General features: G+C 42.3%; 1 protein-coding gene across 3 annotated transcripts; it reads right to left on the bottom strand.

The window, feature by feature from the left end:
* Positions 1 to 481: 481 nt before the first annotated feature.
* On the bottom strand, positions 482 to 23,725 carry DNAJC8 (DnaJ heat shock protein family (Hsp40) member C8). 3 transcript variants are annotated; one of them, XM_019938326.3, is made up of 9 exons: positions 23,604 to 23,725; positions 21,187 to 21,288; positions 11,786 to 11,842; positions 8,314 to 8,380; positions 7,701 to 7,795; positions 6,071 to 6,142; positions 3,301 to 3,392; positions 2,352 to 2,427; positions 482 to 1,302 (listed from the first exon to the last, which is right to left on the bottom strand). In XM_019938326.3, the coding sequence occupies exons 1-9, from the start codon at positions 23,679 to 23,681 to the stop codon at positions 1,180 to 1,182; spliced, it is 762 nt and encodes a 253-aa protein (XP_019793885.1). In that variant the 5' UTR covers positions 23,682 to 23,725; the 3' UTR covers positions 482 to 1,179. The 3 variants fall into 3 exon arrangements, with proteins under 3 accessions (XP_019793885.1, XP_019793886.1, XP_019793887.1); XM_019938328.3 differs by lacking the exon at positions 482 to 1,302 and adding an exon at positions 1,729 to 1,971; XM_019938327.3 differs by lacking the exon at positions 11,786 to 11,842.
* Positions 23,726 to 23,787: the final 62 nt, after the last annotated feature.

Raw genomic sequence — 23,787 nt, 5'->3', positions numbered from 1 at the left:
CTCTGTGATTACTGGACATCTTTACTCATCTACAAAACAATGCAAAAGTCTGGCTTCAAGTCACCCAGCTTCTCCTGTCTTCACATTTTAGGTGTCACCTTTCTAGTTTTCACCTTATGTCCCTCCCAAGGGCTAGTCCTGTCTCTCACAGCCAGCACGACACTGGAGTATATACCGTAAGCAGGATGCTTCCATACGTTATTTCATTTAATCCTCAAAATAATCAGTATTTTCATTTTGCACAGAAATAATCCTGGCAACACCCACTGAGCACTATGATAGTTACCTTACATATGCTGCACCTAATCCTCCCTGAAAGCTGCCAGTGATCTATATTCCCATTTGCAGATGAAGAAATTAAGGTTCAGCAAGTAAGGGGTCAGAAGCCAGGTCCATACAACTCCAAAGCATTTTGCGGATGGGCCAAGCCCGACAAGAGACTCACCCGTGGAAAACTACCTGAGCAACAGTACACCAGTGGTTCGGGTATAAAAATTTATTACACATACAGAATACTACCACTAACAAACGCAGACAGGCTGGGACACAGTGGTACTGGAGGGAGGATGGCTAGCTCTTTGGAAAGTGAACAGGTTTGGGTGGCTTGGAGCCTCATGCCACACGGACTGGCCAGTCAGACGGGAAAGCACATGCCAAACACCACGGGACGTCAGGACATCGAGTGACTGCTCTGTGTGTCCAATGCCTTCCCATCTGATCTGGGGCTTCGAAGGATGCCACACCCAGAAGCAAGCAACTGAAGGAAAGGGGCTTCCTAAGGTGGCCCAGGCTTGTCTCTGAAGTCATGGCAACACCATTTTAAGCAATATGTTTAATTGGATGATTTCCACAAACTATACACGAAGTTTCTAACCATCACAATTCAGTGAAGTACAAAACATTAAGTTACAGGCTGCGGGAAGAGAAGGCAGCACCAATGGTGGCACCTTCCAGATCCCGGTTGGTCTAGGGGTAGGGGTAGGTTTCTTTTTAAACCGAGCCCCTCATTTCAATGTACAAAAGAATTACTCTGATCGATATTAAATTGTATTGAAAACAAAATGGACTAAAAAGCAAATACTACTCTATGTTGGGGTGAAAATGGGAGGAAAGAATGAGTCCTTCAAAGCAGGAGGGGAGACAGGTGAGGGAAGGTTCTGTGGCTGTGACCCCAGGCGGTCACTCACGCTGCTCCATTTTTACTTTGGGTGGTCTCAGGAAGGTCCTGTTCTTCTTCTCTTTCTTTCCTTTTGTATTTGCTTGGAAGTTTCGCCAGCTGTCCACACGACCATCTCGACTTTCCTAAGCACAGAAGAGGTTTGAGGTGAGGAAACCAGTTAGGGAAAGGAAGGGCCTGCTCTGCCGTCCCCCTTGTAGCCCAGCTCGGCCCAGCCCAGTCCTCTGGAATAATCCAAGAGTAGAACAGAGCAAGAGCTTTTCTGCCCCTTCCATGGGCCCAGGAAAGGGTCATACCACCCCTAGAAGGCAGGATAAGCCACAGGCTGGAAAGGAGGATGAGACGGATAATACTCATCACAACAAAGCCATCGTCTGCTGGGAACCTCTGGGCTAGACACTTACTGCACGCTATTTCTAACCCTCACAAAAAGCTGCGGTGTGTCGTGCCACTGGTGTTTCACAAACGAAGACACCAGGGCTCAGAGGTTGCATCCTTTTCTCAAAGCCATCTGGCTTGCCAGCAGTACAGCCGCTCTTTCCCCCGCCCCTTCCTTCTGCCCCTTAAAACCTGGATGGAGGCGTGAAGCCAGCACAATGCCCGGCCAGCTGTGCTGGGAGGGCCACTGGGATCCCTCCCCCTTACCGAGGGGCCTACTCATTTTCTCTCTGTGCATTCACTCAGTGGGACAGAAACAAAGCCATCATCGTTGGTTAGCCAATCCTTACCCTGAGTCCTAAATCTTACAGAAGATAAGACCAAATGGTGCTCAGTTCAGGAAACTGGTTGAGCCCCTGAAGGATATAACCAGGATGTCAAAGAGGAATCAAGCCTTAAGTCTCTCTGCAGGCAGGACACCGGGGTCACAAGAACCTCCGTTTCTACTAACAGACCTCTAAATAGGGCGCTACTCCACGTTTACCCCCTAAATTAGAGGTGTCAACCATTGTTCCTGAGCCCACTTGCAGCTGTGCCTATCATGCCCTTGCCAAGCTACAGAGCGCAGAGGTGGCTGAGCCAGAACTCAGCCCCCAAAGCCCCCGCTCTTCCCCACATAAGCCATTTCCCCGACTGTCCACCCCAGTCAGTCCTGGCAATGCCCAGGAATCAAGCTTCTATGCTGGGAAGTTTTCTTACTCTGGAATAAGAGTCCCTGGCCACCTTGGAAACTTACCTCAAAATTTTTCTGCCACTCCCTTTCTCGTTTGGCTTTTTCTTGAGCTTCAATCTCTTCTTCCCTTTGTCGCTTCCTAGGAGGAAAACCAGGCCATAGGATTTACATGATACCTGGAGACTGTGTTAACCATACAAGTTAGGCATTTCCCCACAAAAACAAGCGTATAAGGTAAACCAATTCCCTAGAGTTCTCCAAAGACGGCTGTCTGGAAAGGGCTCAAAGCACTGCACAAATGTCATTCTAAAAACATGCAGATGAGACTCTGGGGCAAGATACAGATACCCCTGTCCCAGAGAGAGACAGACAAGGTCGTCAAAGCCCAGCCAACAATAATCGGAGGTTCCAGGCCCAGTCCCTGCCATCTCAAGAACCCAGGCCACCTTACTTCAGTAGAGTGACCATGACGATAGCAGAGGTTCTTGTTCAAGAGCATCTCTGGACAAAACCCTCCCCCAAAACAAGGCCATTTCACACAACCCCAACTAGCAAAACCTAGTTATTGCTAAACACCAATCAGCAATACAAAATACATCAACTAAATTAACCTCAAGATTTCTGATGAGCAAAGGAAATCATACTTTCCGGCAACAAATATATTGTAAGTGATTACACTGTACAACACTACATACTCACCAGAGCTGCAGCCACTAGTCACACAAAAGGCTCTGGCCTGAATAACTGCCTACTTCACTCCAGGAAATCAGGAAGAAAACACACAGCACTCTTGATTATAAACTCCCTAAGGACAGGCCTATTCAATATTTCCCAAAAGTCAGAGAGAATTCCTTACCCTAGTGATTCAAAAGTTTGGCTGTTTCAGATAACTATTTTAGACAGCCTCTTAAACGATGTACTGTAACAATTCCTTCACCAGGAAAATCTCCGAAGACCATCTTGGTTAATCTAGGTATTCAGACATGGCTTAAACGAATATACTAATATATACCTTTCATGCATCTCTTTGGCTTCTCTCTCTTTCCTTTTAATTTCCAGCTCAGCAAAGAGTTTCATGGTCTGTTTGTATACTGCTTGTTTGAACTACAAAAAAATTAAGAAGAAAACAAAGTAAATATTTTACCAGCAATTTGAATCAAATATTTTTAGATGGAGCCCAGGACAAAAGCAGATTAGACCAGCAAGGAAAAAAGACTCTCCAGAGAGAACCACTTCAGGATGCTGGCTCTCTCCTGGGAGATAAATAACACATCCTCCTATGAGCTCTTTCCACTTTCACCATGCAGATGATACAGAGAAGCCTTGCTCTGGTAAAAAGCACCAATTAAGAGAAAAAAAAAATTTTACCCACTTATCGCAACCAATGAAATTTTGGAGGGCCCTTTCTTCCAAAGAACTTCCAAAAATAACTTTCATTCTTTCTTTTCACGCGTATAATTACTCTGAGCTAGGCACCAAGAGAGGTACTGGAGATATGCAGGTGCTATCAGACTAGTCTCAGGAGTCTCCCAACTGTGGCAGAGATACTAGTTGTCCCCTATCCTCGCCCCATGACGTGTTCTACCTTCTTGTACACTCCCTTATCTTAAAGCACATGGCCACCCAGCGCAAAAGCTTGTATTTCTCAGGCTTCTCTGTAGCTAGGCGTGGCCATGTAACTTGTTTTAGCTAATGAGCTATAAGGAGAAGTGATGTAGCAACTTTCTGGAGTGTTCTTAGAGGGAGCACACTTATCCCTCCCGCCCTATTCCTCTATCCTGCTGTTTGTACATGGGTGAGGTGATGACACATCCCGGACTGTGAAAATGGAGGCAACACACTTGTTGGCAGAGCCACAGAAAGGAGGACACTGAGTCCTTGAGTGACACGCAGTCCAGCAGCCATCTTCCCAAAGACTTACTACACAGGAGAGAAAAAAGTCACTGACTTGTTCAAACCACTGTCATCTGGGGTCTCAGTTGTAGGCAGCTGAGCTTATATTCTGACTCTTACGTTGGCAGAAACAGGTAACACAGCATTAGATAGAAAACAAAACTCTTATCTTTAAAACTTTTTCCCCCAAATATATTTTAAATATGCAAAGAAATATAAAAAATAACCCATCATGCAGATTTCATACGATTTATATCCGAAAATCAGAGACAATGGAGCAAAAGTGACATATGAAAAAAGGGGAAGTAAAGGAATCCCCAAATTAATGTCACTTCTCTTTAATACTGTTACCTCCCAGGCACTGCTCAATGAAAGCAATGCTGACAAACTCCAGCCCCTAATAAGGACAAACATCAAAGAGGTGAAGGAATCTGTAATGAATATTTCAATATTTTTAAAAGCTCCTGGATGAACAGTTTCTGGTGATTTTAATTTTTTATATTTTTCTGCTTTTTCCAAATTTTCTAGCATTAGCATGTGTTCTTTTATAAGCAGGAAAAAAAGACAACTAAAAAAAGTTAAGGTTCTTAACAACTTAGGAGGAGCAAGGAATATTTATAAGAGGGTCTTCAGAAAAGACTAAAAAGGATAATTAAAAGGAAGGGAAAGTAAGGCTGAGGAGAAAAAAAAACTACAATACTGGAATGGAGTAAACCCCAAACAAGTGGCTAGTGGAAAAGATGGCCTAACAGTTCTCAAGCAGTGTCACCAAACAGAAGAGGGGACCAGCTGCTGTTAGTAAAATCACTGATGGAAGAAGTTGATAGGAAGTTTCCGGTGAGCAGTTTCCAGCAGCAGTAAGACAGCTGCTCCTCTATAAATCTTTTAAAATAAGCATGTGGATTAAGTTATTTACTGACCTAACTTGAGGCAAGATTAAGATGACTTAAAATTTTTCAGGCCAGTGAGGCAATCAGACACAAATACATAAGTAGAATCTCTCTCTTAACCAATCTCCACTGAAGAACCCACAGGATTAACAGATGCTTGGGGACTTCCCTGGTGGTGCAGTGGTTAAAATCTGCACTCCCAACGCAGGGGGCCCAGGTTCAATCCCTGGTCAGGGAACTAGATCCCACATGCATGCCACAACTAAGAGTTTGCATGCCACAACTAAGGGGGCCTCAAACCGCAACTAAGACCTGGTGCAACCAAATAAAAATTGAAAAAAAAAAAAAAAACAGATGCTTGCCATTTCCCTGGAAGCACATTATTACCTGCAGCACAATGGGTACCCATGGCTGTAGACAGCTGTTTACCAAGAGTCATTTGTGGTTGCTCCCAAAGCTGTCTATCCCAGTTGCAATTACTACTGTACTTATGTGATTTAAACATCACAGAAATTGATGAGTGTGGTTATAAAAATAAATGCTTGTTGGTTCTTTTAAAACTAAGTGGAATGCTTTAGAAAGAGTCAAACACAGGTCCCTAAAAATAACCGCTGTGGAATTAGGTACAGGTGAGACATCTGGAAAAGACTGAAAAAACAATCTAGGATTCTGCTCTTGCTTTGCTTCACAGGTACCTAAGTTTTCAATGTTCTTCAAAAGAAATTAAAAGCAGAAACTATGGATAATGCTCTGTGTGTTTTATAAAATAAAGTCTACTGCGAACTCCAATGAGCAGACAAACCCTCAAAGGAAAGGCCATAGCCCTATGTCCAAAAAAAGGTGGATTTTTCAAAAAGGAGAATGAATATACACTTTAATATTTTAAGTGAAAATGTTTCTAGCACGTATGCAACATTCCTTAAGCTTCCCTCTCTTTAACCCACCTATCAGTGAACCCATTCACACGAGATGAGGTGGTTCTTCCCATATTTAACTTACCAGCTCAGGATCATCCTCCTCCACATTTGTAGGCTTTCCTTCCTTCTTTAATTGCTTTTTTCGCTCTTTCACCTAAAAAGAATTTTTTTCCATCAAAAAATGAGCGCTCATACTTTGAGAATATCCATTAAGCTGCACACATAGAATATGTGCATTTTTCTACAGGTATAACAAAAAGTTTGCATTGAGAAAAGATGAGCCACTCCCCTCCCCTCCAAAACAGCAACGCAATCAAAGAACACTAGGAACCAGGGGTCCTTTCTCTAACCTCATCTAAAATCCAACACAAGGGGACCGGCTGGGGAGTTGTCCCCAACTTATCAGATCCTAGGCCAGGTCCAAAGAGCCTCTGATACATTGAACAGATTATGCATTTATCTTTCATGGCTTGTGGTTATGTGTTTATAGCAAAAAAAAGAAGTACATTTGTCAAGTTTTAAAGAAGCTACAGAATTTGCAGCATCCAATATGATTGTTTTCTGGCATTTCTGCAATGGCATTCTGGATACTTTTCAGTGAAACCTCCTTAAACCAACGATCTTCACAACACATTAACTGATGTTTTCATCACTTTGGCCACCATTGAGATTCCCCCCAAAAATAAATATATCCATTCACAAAAGAATGACATTACTCCATTAAATTACCATTCAGTCCGGCAAAAAGCCAAGTGCCTTCCAAGCTCAAAAAGGCCCTACTGCCACCCTGTGGTCAGAAAGCCTGAGGGTGGCTCCTTTACAGGTAAAATACAGAGGAAGGGTAACTATCACAATAATTCAGGGACAAATTGTCAGGTTCTTTTCTGGTTTCTACCGGAATTTGGCCCTCAAATTCCAACACATGACCAGCAAGACACAGTTATGGCAGTCTGTCTCTTCTTTTTACTCATGTCCCTCATCTAAATTGGCCTCGTTACTATTATTGGTTATATAGTTGTTACAGATTCCAAAGCTCTTCAAAGAAAAGGTCACATCCATATTCACTCCCAATTGAAACTGCTCTTAAAGAACAGCCTCAAGATTCTTGCCCTAGCAAGTAAAAAAATACAACAAAGACCTTTCTTACCTCAAGGAAGCTATCTTAACATTTCCCACCACTCGGGAGATTTAGGTAATGGAAAAAAATAAAGACAGCTAAAACTGAATTTATTTCAATTGAGTCCTTCCCAACCCTATTATTAATACAGACATGTATCTCGTTCTATTTTTTTTTTAAATATTTACTCATATCCCCTTGCCAGCCTTTCTCAAGCCCTCATTTCAACCCTTTCACAGAGACAAGAATAAAAGTCCAGGGTCAAGCAGCACCACGGCTGCTCCACTGTTCCACTTTCAGAATGGGGTACTGCGATGAGAGCGCAAGAAAAACCCTCTTTCCACAACAAGGGACTGCTAGGGAAACAGGTAGGAGCAGCGTCCTGGCCACTTATCCTGAGCTCTAGGAGTGAATGCCAGATTCAGGCACGCACTGTTCACCACCACAGCAAAGTGGTGGAGACCACAGGAGCAATCAGGCCCATCAGGCCAGTTAGGCATTGCTATGTTAATGTTAACATTTACCCTCCTACAAGGCAAGGCGCCCAAGGCTTACTAATACTTCCTGTAAACACAGCAGCACTATAAATACTTACGGTGTGTTCCACGTATTCTTTTCCTGCCTGAATTACATCCAGGGCCCTCTTCTTTTGTTCCTGATCCAGTAGCAACTTGTAAGCTTTGTCCACAGCTAATGCAAAACATTGAAATTAACTGTTTCTGCAAACACCCTCTCAAAGTCTGAACTATACTCAGGCAGTGTAAATGGACTTGTGCCGTCTAAAAGCATTCCCTACTTTGTTAAATCATTTACTGTTGTTAAACTACTTTAAAAACATACAACTACAGCAATGATTTTCCTTGAGAGCCTTGGAAAAAAATTAAATATATGCTCAAGGTTAAATACACCACATCTAGATTTAACTCAGTGATCAAATTCTTCCAATTATTTTTTATGTTCAAAGGAAAAAAAATGATCCTATGCAGTAACAATCTTTGTTGGCACATAAAAGTTTTAACAAACCAAAGTTAAGGTCTATTTCTAAACAGCAACATTCTGCTTTGAATGACAACCGTTCTACTGAAAACCACAGCTTCTTCATGACCAGAAGACAAAACTGTAACATTCTTTTCTTGATCCAGGACTAGGAACAGTTAGTCCCGAGCACTGACAATATGTTACTCAGAAGCAGGTAAATATACAAATACCTTCAAAAGCCTTTTGTGCTCTGTCAGCATCATCTTGATTTTTGTCAGGATGCACCAATATGGATAACTAGAATAAGAGAAGAGATAGCTTTGTCAATAAGAGGAACGTTTAGTAACTCTTCGCCTGCATTGTGCCTCTTTACGACCAAAAGCTCTTATTAGGGCAAAAACTGCCAGCCAGAAGCATTTTTAAAAAATTAATAAATATCATAAAAATGCCCAGAAGTGTTAGTCCTTAATAAAATTCAAGTACCAACAGGTAACTGCACAGATGGAAAACATTTATTTGAGAACAAATGTAAGCCTAGTGTTATGAAGATGTTGTGATAATTTGGGAGGGGGAAGGAAAGAACAAAAAGTACCAAGTTCCTTTTATGTTTCTTATATGGAGCACTGGAGAGGATTAAACAGGTCTGAGATATCATCTCTTTCCTAAAAGAACTTCTAATATCGAGCAGTGGCTCTCAGTTCTGGCTGTGTTCCAACCCTGTGCAGATTTTTAGGAATACAGAGGTCTACTTTCCAGCCTGAGACCTTCTGAATCAGTCTCTGGCATCTGTACTTTTCAAACCTCTACTAGACTGGATATCAGATGATGGTAAGGAATTAGTGTTAATTTGTTAGGTGTGACAAGTAGTTTTGCAAGAATATGTCCTTTTTTTACTTTGGTGGGATAACTGCTTAAGTACTTAGGGGTGAAGTATCATAGTGTCTGTAATTTACAGTTCTGCCAAAAATACATATATAGTTAATGAAGGGAACTGTTGCATATAGATGGTGAATATATGGGCTTTCATTGTTTTATTCTTTCTTTTTAAAATATAACAAAAATTTCTTATAACAAAAAGTTAAGCAAAAACCTCCATAGGTGATCCTTTCAGACAGCCAGGGTTAAGGACCACTGACCTACTGTCACCGACAGCCAGGGTTAAGGACCACTGACCTACTGTCACCGACAGCCAGGGCTAAGGACCACTGACCTACTGTCACCGACAGCCAGGGCTAAGGACCACTGACCTACTGTCACCGACAGCCAGGGCTAAGGACCACTGACCTACTGTCACCGACAGCCAGGGCTAAGGACCACTGACCTACTGTCACCGACAGCCAGGGCTAAGGACCACTGACCTACTGTCACCGACAGCCAGGGCTAAGGACCACTGACCTACTGTCACCGACAGCCAGGGCTAAGGACCACTGACCTACTGTCACCGACAGCCAGGGCTAAGGACCACTGACCTACTGTCACCGACAGCCAGGGCTAAGGACCACTGACCTACTGTCACCGACAACCAGGGCTAAGGACCACTGACCTACTGTCACCGACAGCCAGGGCTAAGGACCACTGACCTACTGTCACCGACAGCCAGGGCTAAGGACCACTGACCTACTGTCACCGACAGCCAGGGCTAAGGACCACTGACCTACTGTCACCGACAGCCAGGGCTAAGGACCACTGACCTACTGTCACCGACAGCCAGGGCTAAGGACCACTGACCTACTGTCACCGACAGCCAGGGCTAAGGACCACTGACCTACTGTCACCGACAGCCAGGGCTAAGGACCACTGACCTACTGTCACCGACAGCCAGGGCTAAGGACCACTGACCTACTGTCACCGACAGCCAGGGCTAAGGACCACTGACCTACTGTCACCGACAGCCAGGGCTAAGGACCACTGACCTACTGTCACCGACAGCCAGGGTTAAGGACCACTGACCTACTGTCACCGACAGCCAGGGTTAAGGACCACTGACCTACTGTCACCGACAGCCAGGGCTAAGGACCACTGACCTACTGTCACCGACAGACAGAAACAGTCTGAACAGAGGGACTGTGCTCGGGGATGACATCAAGTAGGGATCTACTGCTAAATCCAGCATTACCGGAGCCAAAATCCTGGGCTCCAATTTCAACTTCAATCACCCGCTAGCTGTGAGACCTTGAGCAATTCACTTGATCTATCTCCGCCTCAGTTTCCTCCTCTCTAAGTGGGACAATACTGTATACCTATATCTCACTGGGTTGTTGTAAGGATGAAATGAGATAATGAGTAAAGAATTTAGCATATTAACACACAATGGCAACAGCTAGCACATGAAGAGGACATACCATAGGCCAAGACCTACTCTAAGTGCTTTAGGTGTGTTGCCTCATTCAAATCCTTATAAAAACCCCAGGGGCAGCCACCATCATTACATGCATTTTACAAATGAGGTAACAGGGCACAGGAAGGTTGAAAGTAACTTGCCAGAGCTCACACTGCTTGTAAGAGGTACAGCCAAGACAGAAACTCAAGTCATACAGCTCCAGCACCCACACTCTTAACTATTAGGCTCTATTAATGACTAAATAAGAACTCTTATTGAGTTCTTCATATAGCTACATAAATAGTCTAAAAGTTTTGACTATGAATTTGAATGACTGCTTATTGAATTGGGAAAGACTTCTAATGCATTACATTAGAAAACTTGAAATTTTAGAAGAAGGGGAAAAAGCTGAATATAAGTGCAGAGAAGAAGTCAGGAAGCAAAAAAGCTCTGAAGTTATATAATGGGAGATGACTGAGTAGGCAAAGATAAAAACACCATGGCTTAATAGTAGATCAGAAGATGATCATGAGTCAGCAATGTGGAGGCAATGACTATTGAAAAAGCAAGCATAACACTGGATATTAACAAGTCTGTCATGCAGGAGCTAAGAATTATATTCAGCACTGGTCAGGCCCTATTAAAATATGAAGTATATAAAAGATATAAGTTGAGGAAAGTTAAAAAAAAAGACATGAAATATACAGAAAATCCAATTTGCAAAGACATTACAGGGAGTATGATTATTCAACTCATAGAAGAAAAGGCTGGGGGGTTACTCAGCTGTTAAAACTGGAAGGGTGTTTTAAAAGGCTACTATAAAACTCTGCAGCTTGAGTTATTAAATATTAGAATGGGCAAGAATCAGAGGTTGTAGATCTCCTTTCCCAGAGAACTTTCTGAAAGCACTCTATATTAAACCAAGTATCTTGAGTATTCACATAAGTTTGCAAAAGATAAAATTATTGAGGAATAGAACTTTAAAAATAAAATCATTTAACACTGTTAAATGAACTTAAAAATAAAACACTGTTATGAATCTCCTAGAAGCCAGGGGATTTGATAAGTATGACTCCATGTAAGCTCTACTACTCTACCTTGTACTTCTCTCTCTTAATTAAGGAACTGGAGAGATTCTATTTGGATGTAAAATTCATCCTATTCACAGGTAAGCCGTGGTCATTAAATTATTTAAGATTTGTATGTCACTGTAAGATTTTTTTCAGAGTTACATAGCCTTAAAAAAAAAAAAAGATTAAACTTTGGCCCAAAAGTCATAATAGAATGCCCTGATAATAACCCTCAAGTCCTAAGAGAATCATGCACTCAATACATTTTTAAAAGGTTCAAACTCCACCTATTACAGGAATATAGTATCATACCTGCCGAAACCTCTTTTTTATTTCTTCATCTGTCACTTCAGGATCTATCTGAAGAACCTGGAAGAATCAAAATCAAAACTGTAGGGCTTCCCTGGTGGCGCAGTGGTTGAGAGTCCGCCTGCCGATGCAGGGGACATGGGTTCGTGCCCGGGTCCAGGAGGATCCCACATGCCGCCGAGCGGCTGGGCCCGTGAGCCATGGCCGCTGAGCCTGCGCGTCCGGAGCCTGTGCTCCGCAACGGGAGAGGCCACAACAGTGAGAGGCCCACGTACCGCAAAACAAACAAACAACAACAAAATCAAAACTGTAAAAGAGAGTAAAAGAATTTATAGATTTAAGAGATGCCCAATAATTATACATTTTATAATCAGCATCTAGAACAGTACTCAGCATTCTATAACAGTACCTGACATACAGTTCTAAAAAATGTTCAAGAAATATAAATGAGTAAACCAATAACAGAATAATAGCTATAGTGTTTCAGGGTTCTCAAATTAATTCAGTGGTTTCTTTCACTCCATCAGAAAAATAATAAATTACCCTACACCTAGGGACATGTTTACAGACCATGAGAAAAATGTTGCCTTTCTCCTTCATTCATTAAGAAAAGCACCCACCCTCTACTTACCTTTGCAAATGTGGAGAAAGTACAGCAACTCAACATGGAAATAATTAGGCTGGCTACCTGATTTTTTTTTTTTTTTTTTAATGAGGGAGAACTGTAGATCTTCAAATAAAGCCCCCCCACAGCTGATTTTCATCTCAATCGAGAAATGTCCACTTGGCTCGACGTTGTAATTTACATGGCTCAATAGTTCTCAACCCAGAGTGGAAATCTGAGAGCCATGCCAGGGGTTCACTCCAGGAAAGTCTGATTCCAGCTCAGTAGAACTTAGTAGAATTGGGTACGGTCATATGACAGCAAAGTCTGTATTTTTTGAGCAACACTGTTTTAAAGATAAGTTTTATCATTCTTCTCCAACCCTGGGTATCCTGGTGTTGACATTCGTCATCAAGGATTCTGATTCCCTCACCACAAAAATACACATTCATTCAAACATTTACATAGCAGCTACTACCTGCTGAACATGCTGCTATACACTAGAAATAAAAAGATAAATAAGCAGGGGAAACATTTTTTTAAATTACCATATAATAAGAGTTTTTCAAAGAAGGCTTTATTATAAGACATACAATTAAACCAGAGGATTTCATAGTGTAGTCCATGGATTCAACATAGCACCTAACATTTATGTACTTAGTATTCAATGTGTGAAGAAGGTGCTGAAGGGCAGAGGGTAAGAAGGTCTGTTAGAAATTCAGAAGAGCAGGCCCCACTTCAGTGTGACTGAATCAGAATCAACATTTCAACAAGATCCCCAGGTGATCTCAATCATATTACAGTTTGAGATGCACTGGTAAAGAATGATGACAGAGGTCAGAAATAAGTGCACTTGAAGTTAATAGAACTGATGATCAGTTATTAAAGGGGGCAAAGAGGAAAAAAAAAAAGTAAGAAATCTTGAAAAATACATACCAGGGGCTTCCCTGGTGGCGCAGTGGTTAAGAATACGCCTGCCAGTGCAGGCGACACGGGTTCGAACCCTGGCCCGGGAAGATCCCACATGCCGCGGAGCAACTAAGCCCATGCGCCACAACTACTGAGCCTGTGCTCTAAAACCCGCAAGCCAGAACTACTGAGCTGCATGCCCCAACTACTGAAGCCCATGCCCCTAGAGCCTGTGCTCCGCAACGAGAAGCCACCGCAATGAGAAACCCACACACTGCAACAAAGAGTAGCCCCCGCTTGCCACAACTAGAGAAAGCCCGTGCGCAGCAACAAAGACCCAACGCAGCCAAAAATAAAATAAATTTATATAAAAAAAAGAAAACTACATACCAGAGAAATTAAAACTGAAAAGTAATCTGCCAAGCTTAGTCAGATGTTTAGAGTCTTAGAAAAACTTGACAACAAGTAATGTCAAGATTTATAGCAAGCTTTCAACACATTCAAACAGCCCACCTACAGCCGCAGTTATTGGTAGGCAATGAAGCTGAATCACCCCTGCATTCAATAGACTTTTGAAGGTTACTACAAGAGCATACCCATTCTCAAATGTCAGGCATACAACTGGGGTGAGGGAAAAGGAAGAACTTTAAAACAAAGACTTTTCAAGAGTGAGTGCGCCCCATCATACCTTCCCAAGGGAGAAAGGAACCGGGGAAAAGTCACTCGAAAGAAAAAATGCAGCCACATTACGATTTACAGACAAAGGGAGGTAACTGTACACACACAAATATTCAGAGGAGAACCCTACCTTTCCTTGGTTCTGGGGAAAAGGAATGTACTAGAGCAAACCGAAGTCCAACAAACCCAACAAGGTATTCAAAATGAATGTGAAAGGATGGAAATCATCCCACCTTCACACACAAAAAAACGCCTCAATAAAGCTATAGCCTAGAACTAATCATGCCAAATGTAATTCATAAACCTTGACTGGTTCCCAGGTTAAAAAATAAAATAGCTATAATTGAGATTTTTTTTAGGACAATTGGAGTCATTCAAGTGTGGACTTTATGCCAGATGACGTTGCTGAACTGCAGTAATGTGGTTTTTCCTAGGTGTGGCAATGGCGTTGTGGTTATGTGAAAATGTGTTCTTGTTTTGAGGAGATGCATGCTAAAGTACTTAGGCATGAAGCATCAATGTCTGCAGCTCACTTTCAGATGATTTGGCAAAAATGAAGAGGGTATGTATAAATATACACAAACACACACACAACAAAAGTTATTTTTCCAAGGGTCATATCATATGTGTACTGATCACTAGCAACATATATTCACTGAGTGCCTTCAAAGCTAGCTAATCCGACTCCTCTTCTATCGTTAAGAGTTGGAGGTGCCATGTGTGGCCATGAAACACAGTGAAGACAATGGGCCTATACCTGCAGCCCAAACCCCTTTGAAGCCAGTTTTATACATTCAGTACAAACTTATGGAGCACCTGGGATTGCTAGATCCTGCGCTCACTACTGTCCTCATAGAATTTAAGGTCCACAAGGGAAAGGACAGACAAGTCACAAATAATTCTTACCAAAATGATAAATACCATATAACCAATATGGCTCTAAGGAAGCTCACAGGTCTGTTCGGATTCTTGGAAGATTTTTCTGAACTCTCACTGTGTCTCAGGCTTTGGGGATACTGCAAAGAAAAATCCACGGTCTTGGACCTCAGAGAGTTAATAAGTCATCACACAGAAACAAAAACGCTTGACTGTGGCATTTATATAAGTTCCTGAACTCAAATAAACCGCCAGAGTCTCCTTTAGGATCTTCTGCTTGAAAGAGGAATCCAGTCTTGGGTCACATCTGAACTCTCTGACCTGTTAATAATGTGCAAGTTCCAGAATCCTGTGAGATAAACACCTTTCTTTCCAACGTGCTGAACAAGATAAACAGAAAACGAAGTCTGTGGTGCTGCCTTCTGGGGCTTTAAAGTTAAATAGAAGGACTTCCCTGGTGGTCCAGTGGTAAAGGATCCACCTTACAATGCAGGGGACACAGGTTCGATCCCAGGTCAGGGAAATAAGATCCCACATGCTGCAGGGCAACTAAGCCCACGCGCCACAACTACTGAGCTCGCGCACCTCAACTAGAGCCCGTGTGCCGCAAACTACAGAGCCCACGTGCCCTGGAGCCTGCGCGCCACAACTAGAGAGAGAAAACCTGCACTCCACAACTAGAGAGAAGCCTTCGCACCGCTTCCCACCTGCCGCAAAAATAAATAAAATAAATAAATAAATAAAATCTTTATAAAAAATAAAGTTAAACAGAAAAAAGCAACACGAAAAAGGCAGGGCTGAGCAGGCGCACAGGTTCATCTAAGCTTATGGAAGGAAGTAGGGGAGGGCCCTTAACCTAAGAACAATTGTAGAATGCATAAGAAAGATGTTTAGAAAATGGCTGAAGGTTAGAAATGCATCCAAATAGTGCAGTGATGGCAGGAAGCGGGGGGGGGGGGGGGGGGGGGGGGGGGGATGCCCCCTGGATTAGGATTCCTGTAATAAGACCCATCAGAGTCCCTTTTCTATCTGCTGCTCAGGAAGATGGTATATAGGACAACTACTCGCATTTCAATTTATAGCCAAGAGGACAGCTATTACTGCATCACTTCTCCTTAGTAGGAAAAAACCAGTCTGCTTACCTCTGGAGAAAAGCCTGATTCATTTAGATGTCTCAGTAGTTGTTGCATGAAAAAACAGAAGTTACTTATTTCCTAAATTGCTAGGAACACCTAATCCTGACTTAGGGTCAAAAACCAACTTTGTAAGAAGACAACTGGCGGGGGCTTGGGGCTAAATTAGGAGTTTGGGATTAACAGATACACACTACCATATATAAAACAGATAAACAACAAGTACCTACTATATGGCACAAGGAACTATATTCAATATCTTGTAATAACCTATAATGGAAAAGAATCTGAAAAAGAATACACACACACACACGTATATATAGTATAACTGAATCACTTTGCTGTACACCTGAAACTAGCACAACATTGCATACCAACTATACTTCAATTAAAAAAAAGACAATGACACCCATCCTATAAAGTGGCCAGCAGATCTGTATGAAAGAGAAAAGACAAAAGTTCTAACGGACAGTCATGGATGGAGTCCTGCTCACTCAAACACAATGTGGCACCTCCCCAAGTTTGTCAACCTTACCATATTCTTTACACATTCAAACACACTCCCGGGAAATTCCCTGGTGGTCCAGTGGTTAGAACTCCGAGCTCTCACTGCCAACCACCCAGGTTCAATGCCTGGTCAGGGAACTAAGACCCCACATGCCATGAGGTGAAAAAAATAAATAAAATTTAAAAACAAACACACTTCCTATAATCAGGACAGGAGCTATGGGACAGTAAGTTCCAGACCACATTAACTGGTAGGACAGTAAAATCCTAGCATTCATACTGGTCCCAACAATCTGTTGCTCCTCATCAACAGATCTCCACAGGAAACACTAATTATCTTAAATAAATGGGTAAGTTATATGATCATGTGTCCCCTTTTCACAGTACATACTATCTCAATTTAAAAATATGACTAGGGACTTCCCTGGTGGTGCAGTGGATAAGACTCCATGCTCCCAATGCAGGGGGCCAGGGTTCGATCCCTGGTCTGGGAACTAGATCCCATATGCATGCTGTAACTAAGAGTTTGCATGCCACAACTAAGGAGCCCGCGTGCCTCAACTACAGACCCAGTGCAACCAAATAAATAAATATTAAAAAAAATATATATATATGACTAAACAGAAAGGACATACCATCAAATTCTTTATCACCTTTCAAACATATTATGTACCCCTACGCCCTCCCCAAAATCATATCTAAATACTCTTTAAGCTTTTCGTCTTCCTCTTCCCTTTCAAATATGTTAAGTGGGGCCAGGCGAAGTAGACATCTACTTTGGGTGAGGAGTCAAGATGGCCCAGAGCAGAGTGTCAGAGACCATCTGGGACAAAGAAGACAGTAACCACACAAGGAGTGTCGGCTAGTCATGTGGTGCTGGAGCCCCAACAGGGTAAGAAGAGCATCCACAGAGGGGTAACTTGACATAAGAGTGCCAAAGTGGGTTGAGGAGGGCACCTCCATGGACAGGTGGCCTGCCATAGGGTGTTAGAACCTAAGCAGAGTGAGACTGTCAATATGGGAGGGCACACGGTGCAGGAGCCCAAGCAAGGACATCTCCACAAAGCCCAAGCCTAGCATGGGGTGTGGAAGCCTGTGCCTGGTGAGGTGGGTGCCCATGTAGGAGAGCGTCCAATATAACAGGGCAGCCCAACTTGAGGGGTAGGAGCCCAAGTACAACTGGCACAGACAGTTGAACATGAGCAGAGTGAAGAGGACCTCCATGCAGGGGGGGACCTGGAGTGTGGAGTCAGAACCCAATAAAGATGAGGAGGGTGTTCCCAGAGGAAGGTAGCCTGACACGAGGTGTCAAAACCAGAGCAGGGTAGGAAGGAAGCATGCCTGCTTGGTGGGGAGGATGCTGGAGCCCAAGAGGGACGAAGAGAGCTCTTGGGGGTGGAGGGCAGGCACAGGGAGGCAGAGCCAGGTGAGAAACATACCCACACCAAAGGGTGACCTGGCATTGGAGTTCAGAGTTCAGGTGTGGGGAGAAAGGTTTTTGCACAGTGAGGCAACCTGGTGTTGGTGTCAGAGTGAAGCAGGGTGAGGAGGTCATTCACATGAGGGAAGGAATGGCAATGGGAGATCGAGATCAGAGTCATACAGGAGGATCAATTAAGTAAATATATATATTAAAGACAGTGGGAGCCAGATTTCTCAGAGAAGGGAACTATGAACATGGAAAGGAAAAAAACCCTAGAATAAACCCTGTGATGTTGGATTGAACTTCTATGTAATACGTGTATGTGTATGTACACACACACACACACTCCTTAGCTCTGTCTACCAATAGAGTCTGGGAGTAGTGACATCCCAATGGCAATGGGTATACCTAGCATCCAAATCTTGATTTCTAAATATCATTCTTCATTAAAAGGAATCAGAACTCCTCAAAGAAATGGTTAATTCCAGGCTGGGTCAGGAAAAGTACAAGAGTGCCTACTAATCAAAGAATGATGAAGACATATCAAAAAGACAGGAAAGGCTTAAAAGTAACCTACTGGTCAAATTTGGGACATTTGAGCATCGAAATAAGTAATATCAAATTATAACCCACTGAATAAAATAGGAAACCCCAAGTCTATACTGACAAATGAATAAACTGAAACTTTGATAAGGACAGTATATTCACACATTCTCAAAGTACCTCCTCATAAAATACTTATCAATTACAAAGGGGAAAAAAGTTAACTTCATGAAGAAACCTAGTAGGCACCTCTTTAAGTGATCAAGTAATATCATTAATAACAGGATAAATCAAAATCATGTACCACTTTACAGGTTACAAAGAGAAAAATGCAGTACCACTTCTATGCTATTCCTGTCAACATTGCATAAACTGAATCTAATGTGAAGAAACATCAAACAAACTCAAGTTGAGAAAGATGCTACAAAATAACTGGCCTGTAATCTTCAGAAATGCCAAGGTCATGAAAGTCAAGGAAAGACTGAGGAACTGTTCCAGATTGAGGGAGACTAATGAGACATGACAACTAAATGTAACAGAGATTCCACACTGGATCCTTTTGCTATAAAGGACATCATTGAAACAATTAGCTAGTTTGAATGGGGTCTGAGGATCACATAGTAAAATAAAAGCATCAACATTTATTTCCTAAAAAAAAAACCTTTATTTCCTGGTTTTGATTGTGATATTGTGGTTCAGTAGGAGAATGTTGTTCGTTGGAAAATACACTAAAGTATTTCAGGGAGATGGGGTGTCATATTGACAACTTACTTGCAACCTTTCTGCAAATCTGAGATCGTTTTAAAATGAAAAATATTCTTCAAAAAAACAGAAACAATTGGTGAATCTTTTTTTTTTTTTTGTGGTACGCGGGCCTCTCACTGTTGTGGCCTCTCCCGTTGCGGAGCACAGGCTCTGGACGCGCAGGCTCAGCGGCCATGGCTCACAGGCCCAGCCACTCTGCGGCATGTGAGATCTTCCCGGTCCGGGGCACGAACCCGTGTCCCCTGCATCGGCAGGTGGACTCTCAACCACTGCGCCACCAGGGAAGCTCCCAATTGGTGAATCTTGAAAATAGTATACTAAGTGAAATAAGCCAGACATAAACAAACATTGTATTAGGCACCTGGAATAGGCATTCATAGACAAAAAGCAGAATAGAGCTTACCAGGGGCTGGGGGTAGGAGGACTGGAGAGTTATTATTTTATGGGTTTGAAGTTTCAGTTTGGAATGATGAAAAACTTCTAGAAATGGACAGGGATGATGATTGCACAACACTGTGAATGTACTTAATGCCACTTAACTGTATGCCTAGAAATGGTTCAAATGGTTAATTTTACATTATGCATACTTTACCACAATAAAATGAAGTGGAGAAAAGGGTTTTTTTAATAAGTGCTCAATAAGTGTTTTTTATAAGATGTAACAACATTCGTTTCAAAGTTGTTTATAATTGTGACAATTAGAAAGTAGTTTAATTATTGTACAATAAAGGAATTGTTGAAATAATAATTGAGACTTTAAAAAGTGTATAAAAATAGTTTATGTAACAATACAGCATTTAAAATAGCATGGGAGGGGCTTCCCTGGTGGCGCAGTGGTTGAGTGTCCGCTTGCCGATGCAGGGGACACGGGTTCGTGCCCCGGTCCGGGAAGATCCCACATGCTGCGGAGCGGCTGGGCCCGTGAGCCTGCGCATCCGGAGCCTGTGCTCCGCAACGGGAGAGGCCACAACAGTGAGAGGCCCGCGTACCGCAAGAAACAAAAACAAAAACAAAAACAAACAAATAAAATAGCATGGGAATAGATAACTAATAAGAACCTGCTGTATAAAAATAAATAAATAAAATAAAATTCAAAAAAATAAATAAATAAAATAAAATAGCATGGGGCTTCCTGGGTGGTGCAGTGGTTTAGAATCCACCTGCCAATTCAGGGAACAGGAGTTCGAGCCCTGGTCTGGGAAGATCCCACATGCCTCGGAGCAACTAAGCCTGTGTGCCACAACTACTGAGCCTGCACTCTAGAGCCGGTGAGCCACAACTACTAAAGCCTGCACATCTAGAGCCTGCGCACCACAACAAGAGAAGCTCCCCCCCCCAAAAAAAAGAGTAGCCCCAACTCACTGCAACTAGAGAAAGCCCACGCGCAGCAATGAAGACCCAACACAGTCAAAAATTTAAATAAATAAATAATTTATATTTTTAAAAAATAAAATAAAATAAAACAGCATGAACTGCATGACCCTCTTTGTTTCTAAATAAAACTAAAAACGGAGCATAAACAGGTGTTTTCTTAGGTACGATTATACATGATTTTTATTCTTGCTTTTTCTGTATTTCTAATTTTTATTAGAAATATGATTTACTTTTATAATCAGGAAATATTTAAAGTTATAAAACTAAGGAAGCTAAAAATTGTATTTGCTTGTCTATAATCTTGTGAACATTTTTGGGTTGTTAGATTTTTTTTATTGTGGTGAAACAGAAAAGTTTTAACTAACAAATTAAATCAAAGACCCTAAATTTACCAAGGCTAGCTATTCCTTCACATTTGAAAATAAATCCATATATATTTGGGTTACTAAAAGATGAGAGCAAGCTCTGCTCACAATAAACCACCCAAGTTCAACTCCAACTATGCATAGTACAAATTAGGTGTGTGTTTCGAGGTAAGCCTGCCTGCAGTAAAGCTCCCTATCAAGGGCCACAGCAACATCAGATACCTCACCTCAAATGGGTTCAAATTGAAGTAGGAGGAACCAGGACGAGTCAATCTTTCAATCTGATTTTTGGACGTTAGAACTGAATCTCTCTTCTCTATTTGTTTCACCTAAAATAAAGGGGATAAAAACCTCATTAGTAAAGCTCAGTAATGAACTCTGAATTGTCATCTTAACAAGTTACTCACAGACATGTTCAGTAAACATTTATTTGCGTGTCTACACGTTCAAGGTATTTTGCTAAACACTTTGAGAAATAATTACAACAGCTACCATTTACTGAATTTTAATATAATGTAAAAACTTTACAGGTGTTTATTCCTCTCAACAATCCTATATGGTAAGTACCACTATTATCCCCATTTCGCAGATAAGAAAACTGAGAGTTAGGTCAACTGACTTGTAACCAGCCAACCTGTAAACCAGATTTTTTCCCAATCACCCAATTTATAAACCAGAATTTTAAGCCCAACAGTTTGATGCCAGAGCAAGGCAGCAAGAAGATTCAAAAATAAATAAGTCACAGCCACTGCCTTCAAAGAGCTTCCCCTCTAATGATGAACGATGTACTTGTCAATGTTCACATTAATTTACAACTTTTTAAGAAAGGAAAAATACAATTACACTGAAATATACACCCAAAGCAGCACTAAAAAAGTGTGTGGGAGGGAGCAAATAACTCCGCCTTTCTAACTCTAATAGCTAGAAAAATCCCTGACCTGAACACAATGCTAAAGAGAACAAGCACCAGGTAGTCCCAGGAAAACATCCTTGGTGCCACTGTCAGAACTGAAATTTTAGTTGGAATGAATCTCTGGCATGTTATATATACCATCTTTATTTCTATGGCCAAAATGGATTTGGAAAGGATCTCAGTAACATAATAAGCTAATCCATTTCAGCATATTCCCTCTTCACTCTTTTGTAAAATAGCACGCCCCTCCCCCCACTCTCTTTTTCCCACTCATTTTTCCTCATAGCACTTATCACTACCTGACAGTATATTGTACATCTATTCATTATTTATCCTTCTCAATAGAATGAAAGCTCTATGAAGACAGGACTTTTCTCTCTGTTGTTCACTACCATTTCTCCAGGACCTAAACAATACACTAGACCATATCAGGTGCTCAATAAATATTAGTTAATGATGATTAAAGGGTCCTCCTTTAGACACTTTCTCTCATTAAATTAAACAAAACAGGATTGCTTTTTTTTTTAACTAAGAAAGAGTAATTAAAACAAGTTCCACTATAACTGCTGAGTACTCATGAGAAGCCAGTAAACTGGTACTAGTGCATTAACACTTTCAAGTGAATCAGACATTCTGAAAGCAGACTGTAAATGGACATATTAATTTGTTTTTAAACTTAATATTTTGGAGAAACCACTATGTAACAAGCCCTGTTACAACTACCAGAGATAAAAGATGAAATGTGACATGGTGCTTTACTCTCAGTAACTCACAGCCAGGTGGGGAGCAACTCCATTCCTCAAATCCATGCCAACCTAAAGAGGTCCACTTTCAGCCTTATTTTAACTCTTACAAAGATGCTTCTGCTTTATATTTCATGAAACTTTCTTATACATTAAACCCTTTAACCCTCATTAAAACTCTTGTTTTAGTATTAACTTTCGTTCTACAAACGTGGAAATTGAGGATTGCAAAATCAATGGCTTGAAAGAATTCTGTCACAGTCACGTTAACTGCCTTGCACGAATCCAATCCGAGGTCCTCTGACTCCAAAAGCCATTCTTTTCTTCATTTATTCATTCATTCGTTTACTCAACAAATATTTATTAAGCAACTACTACGTTCTACACGCTGGAGATGTGATAGTAAACGAGGCTCACACCAAACTCACTCCCTCCCAATATGATACCGAGCTGTCATCTGCTCTAAGACCCAGCACAAATTATTTCACCTCCCTAAACCTCAGGTTTGTCATCTGTAAAAGGGAGATAACGCCTACACGGCAAAATGCACAGTGCCTAGCGTTCGCTAATGGCAGAAATAACTACCGGGAAAACTCACTACAGATAACTAAGAGTAGAGAGTGCTTCCGATGAGAATAAAAACGGGGGCCAACCCGGTTAAGTCGCCCCCAGGAAGGCCCAGCCTCCCAGCCGCTGCCAGCCCCCGACTACGCGGACCTGGGGAACTCTGCGCGCGCCCAAGCACTTGGTTGGCCAAGATCGCCGCCTCCCCGCAGACGCCGGACCCCCGCCCCTTTCTGTCGTCCAGGGGATCTCCGCGCCGCAATATTAAGAAATGCACACACACTCCCGAAGCCCCCACCGCCCCAAAGGCCAGAGAGGAGGAGCTGCCCAACGATCCACGCCAGAAGGACCACTGCCTTCGCCGGCTGGGAGCGTAGCTCCAGCGGGGTCGCCCCGTTGCCGCCATCCCTCACTCTGTGTTCACCTCACTGTAGAAGGTCATAAATGCCTCCTCCGTGCTACCGCCGCCACCCGAAGCCCCGCTCTCTCCTGGAGCCGCCATTTCCCCGGCCCAGCCACCATGTGACTCTTCTGCGCAAGCGCTACCTCACGTCTTCTTACAGGTCCGCCTCTCCCCCTTGTGACTCTTAAAGGGCTCGAAGCCCAGC

Source organism: Tursiops truncatus, chromosome 1 (assembly GCF_011762595.2).
Source record: "Tursiops truncatus isolate mTurTru1 chromosome 1, mTurTru1.mat.Y, whole genome shotgun sequence".
NCBI classification, from domain to species: domain Eukaryota; kingdom Metazoa; phylum Chordata; class Mammalia; order Artiodactyla; family Delphinidae; genus Tursiops; species Tursiops truncatus.
Note: the sequence above shows the minus strand (reverse complement) of the source record. Positions and strands in the feature narration are given on the sequence as shown.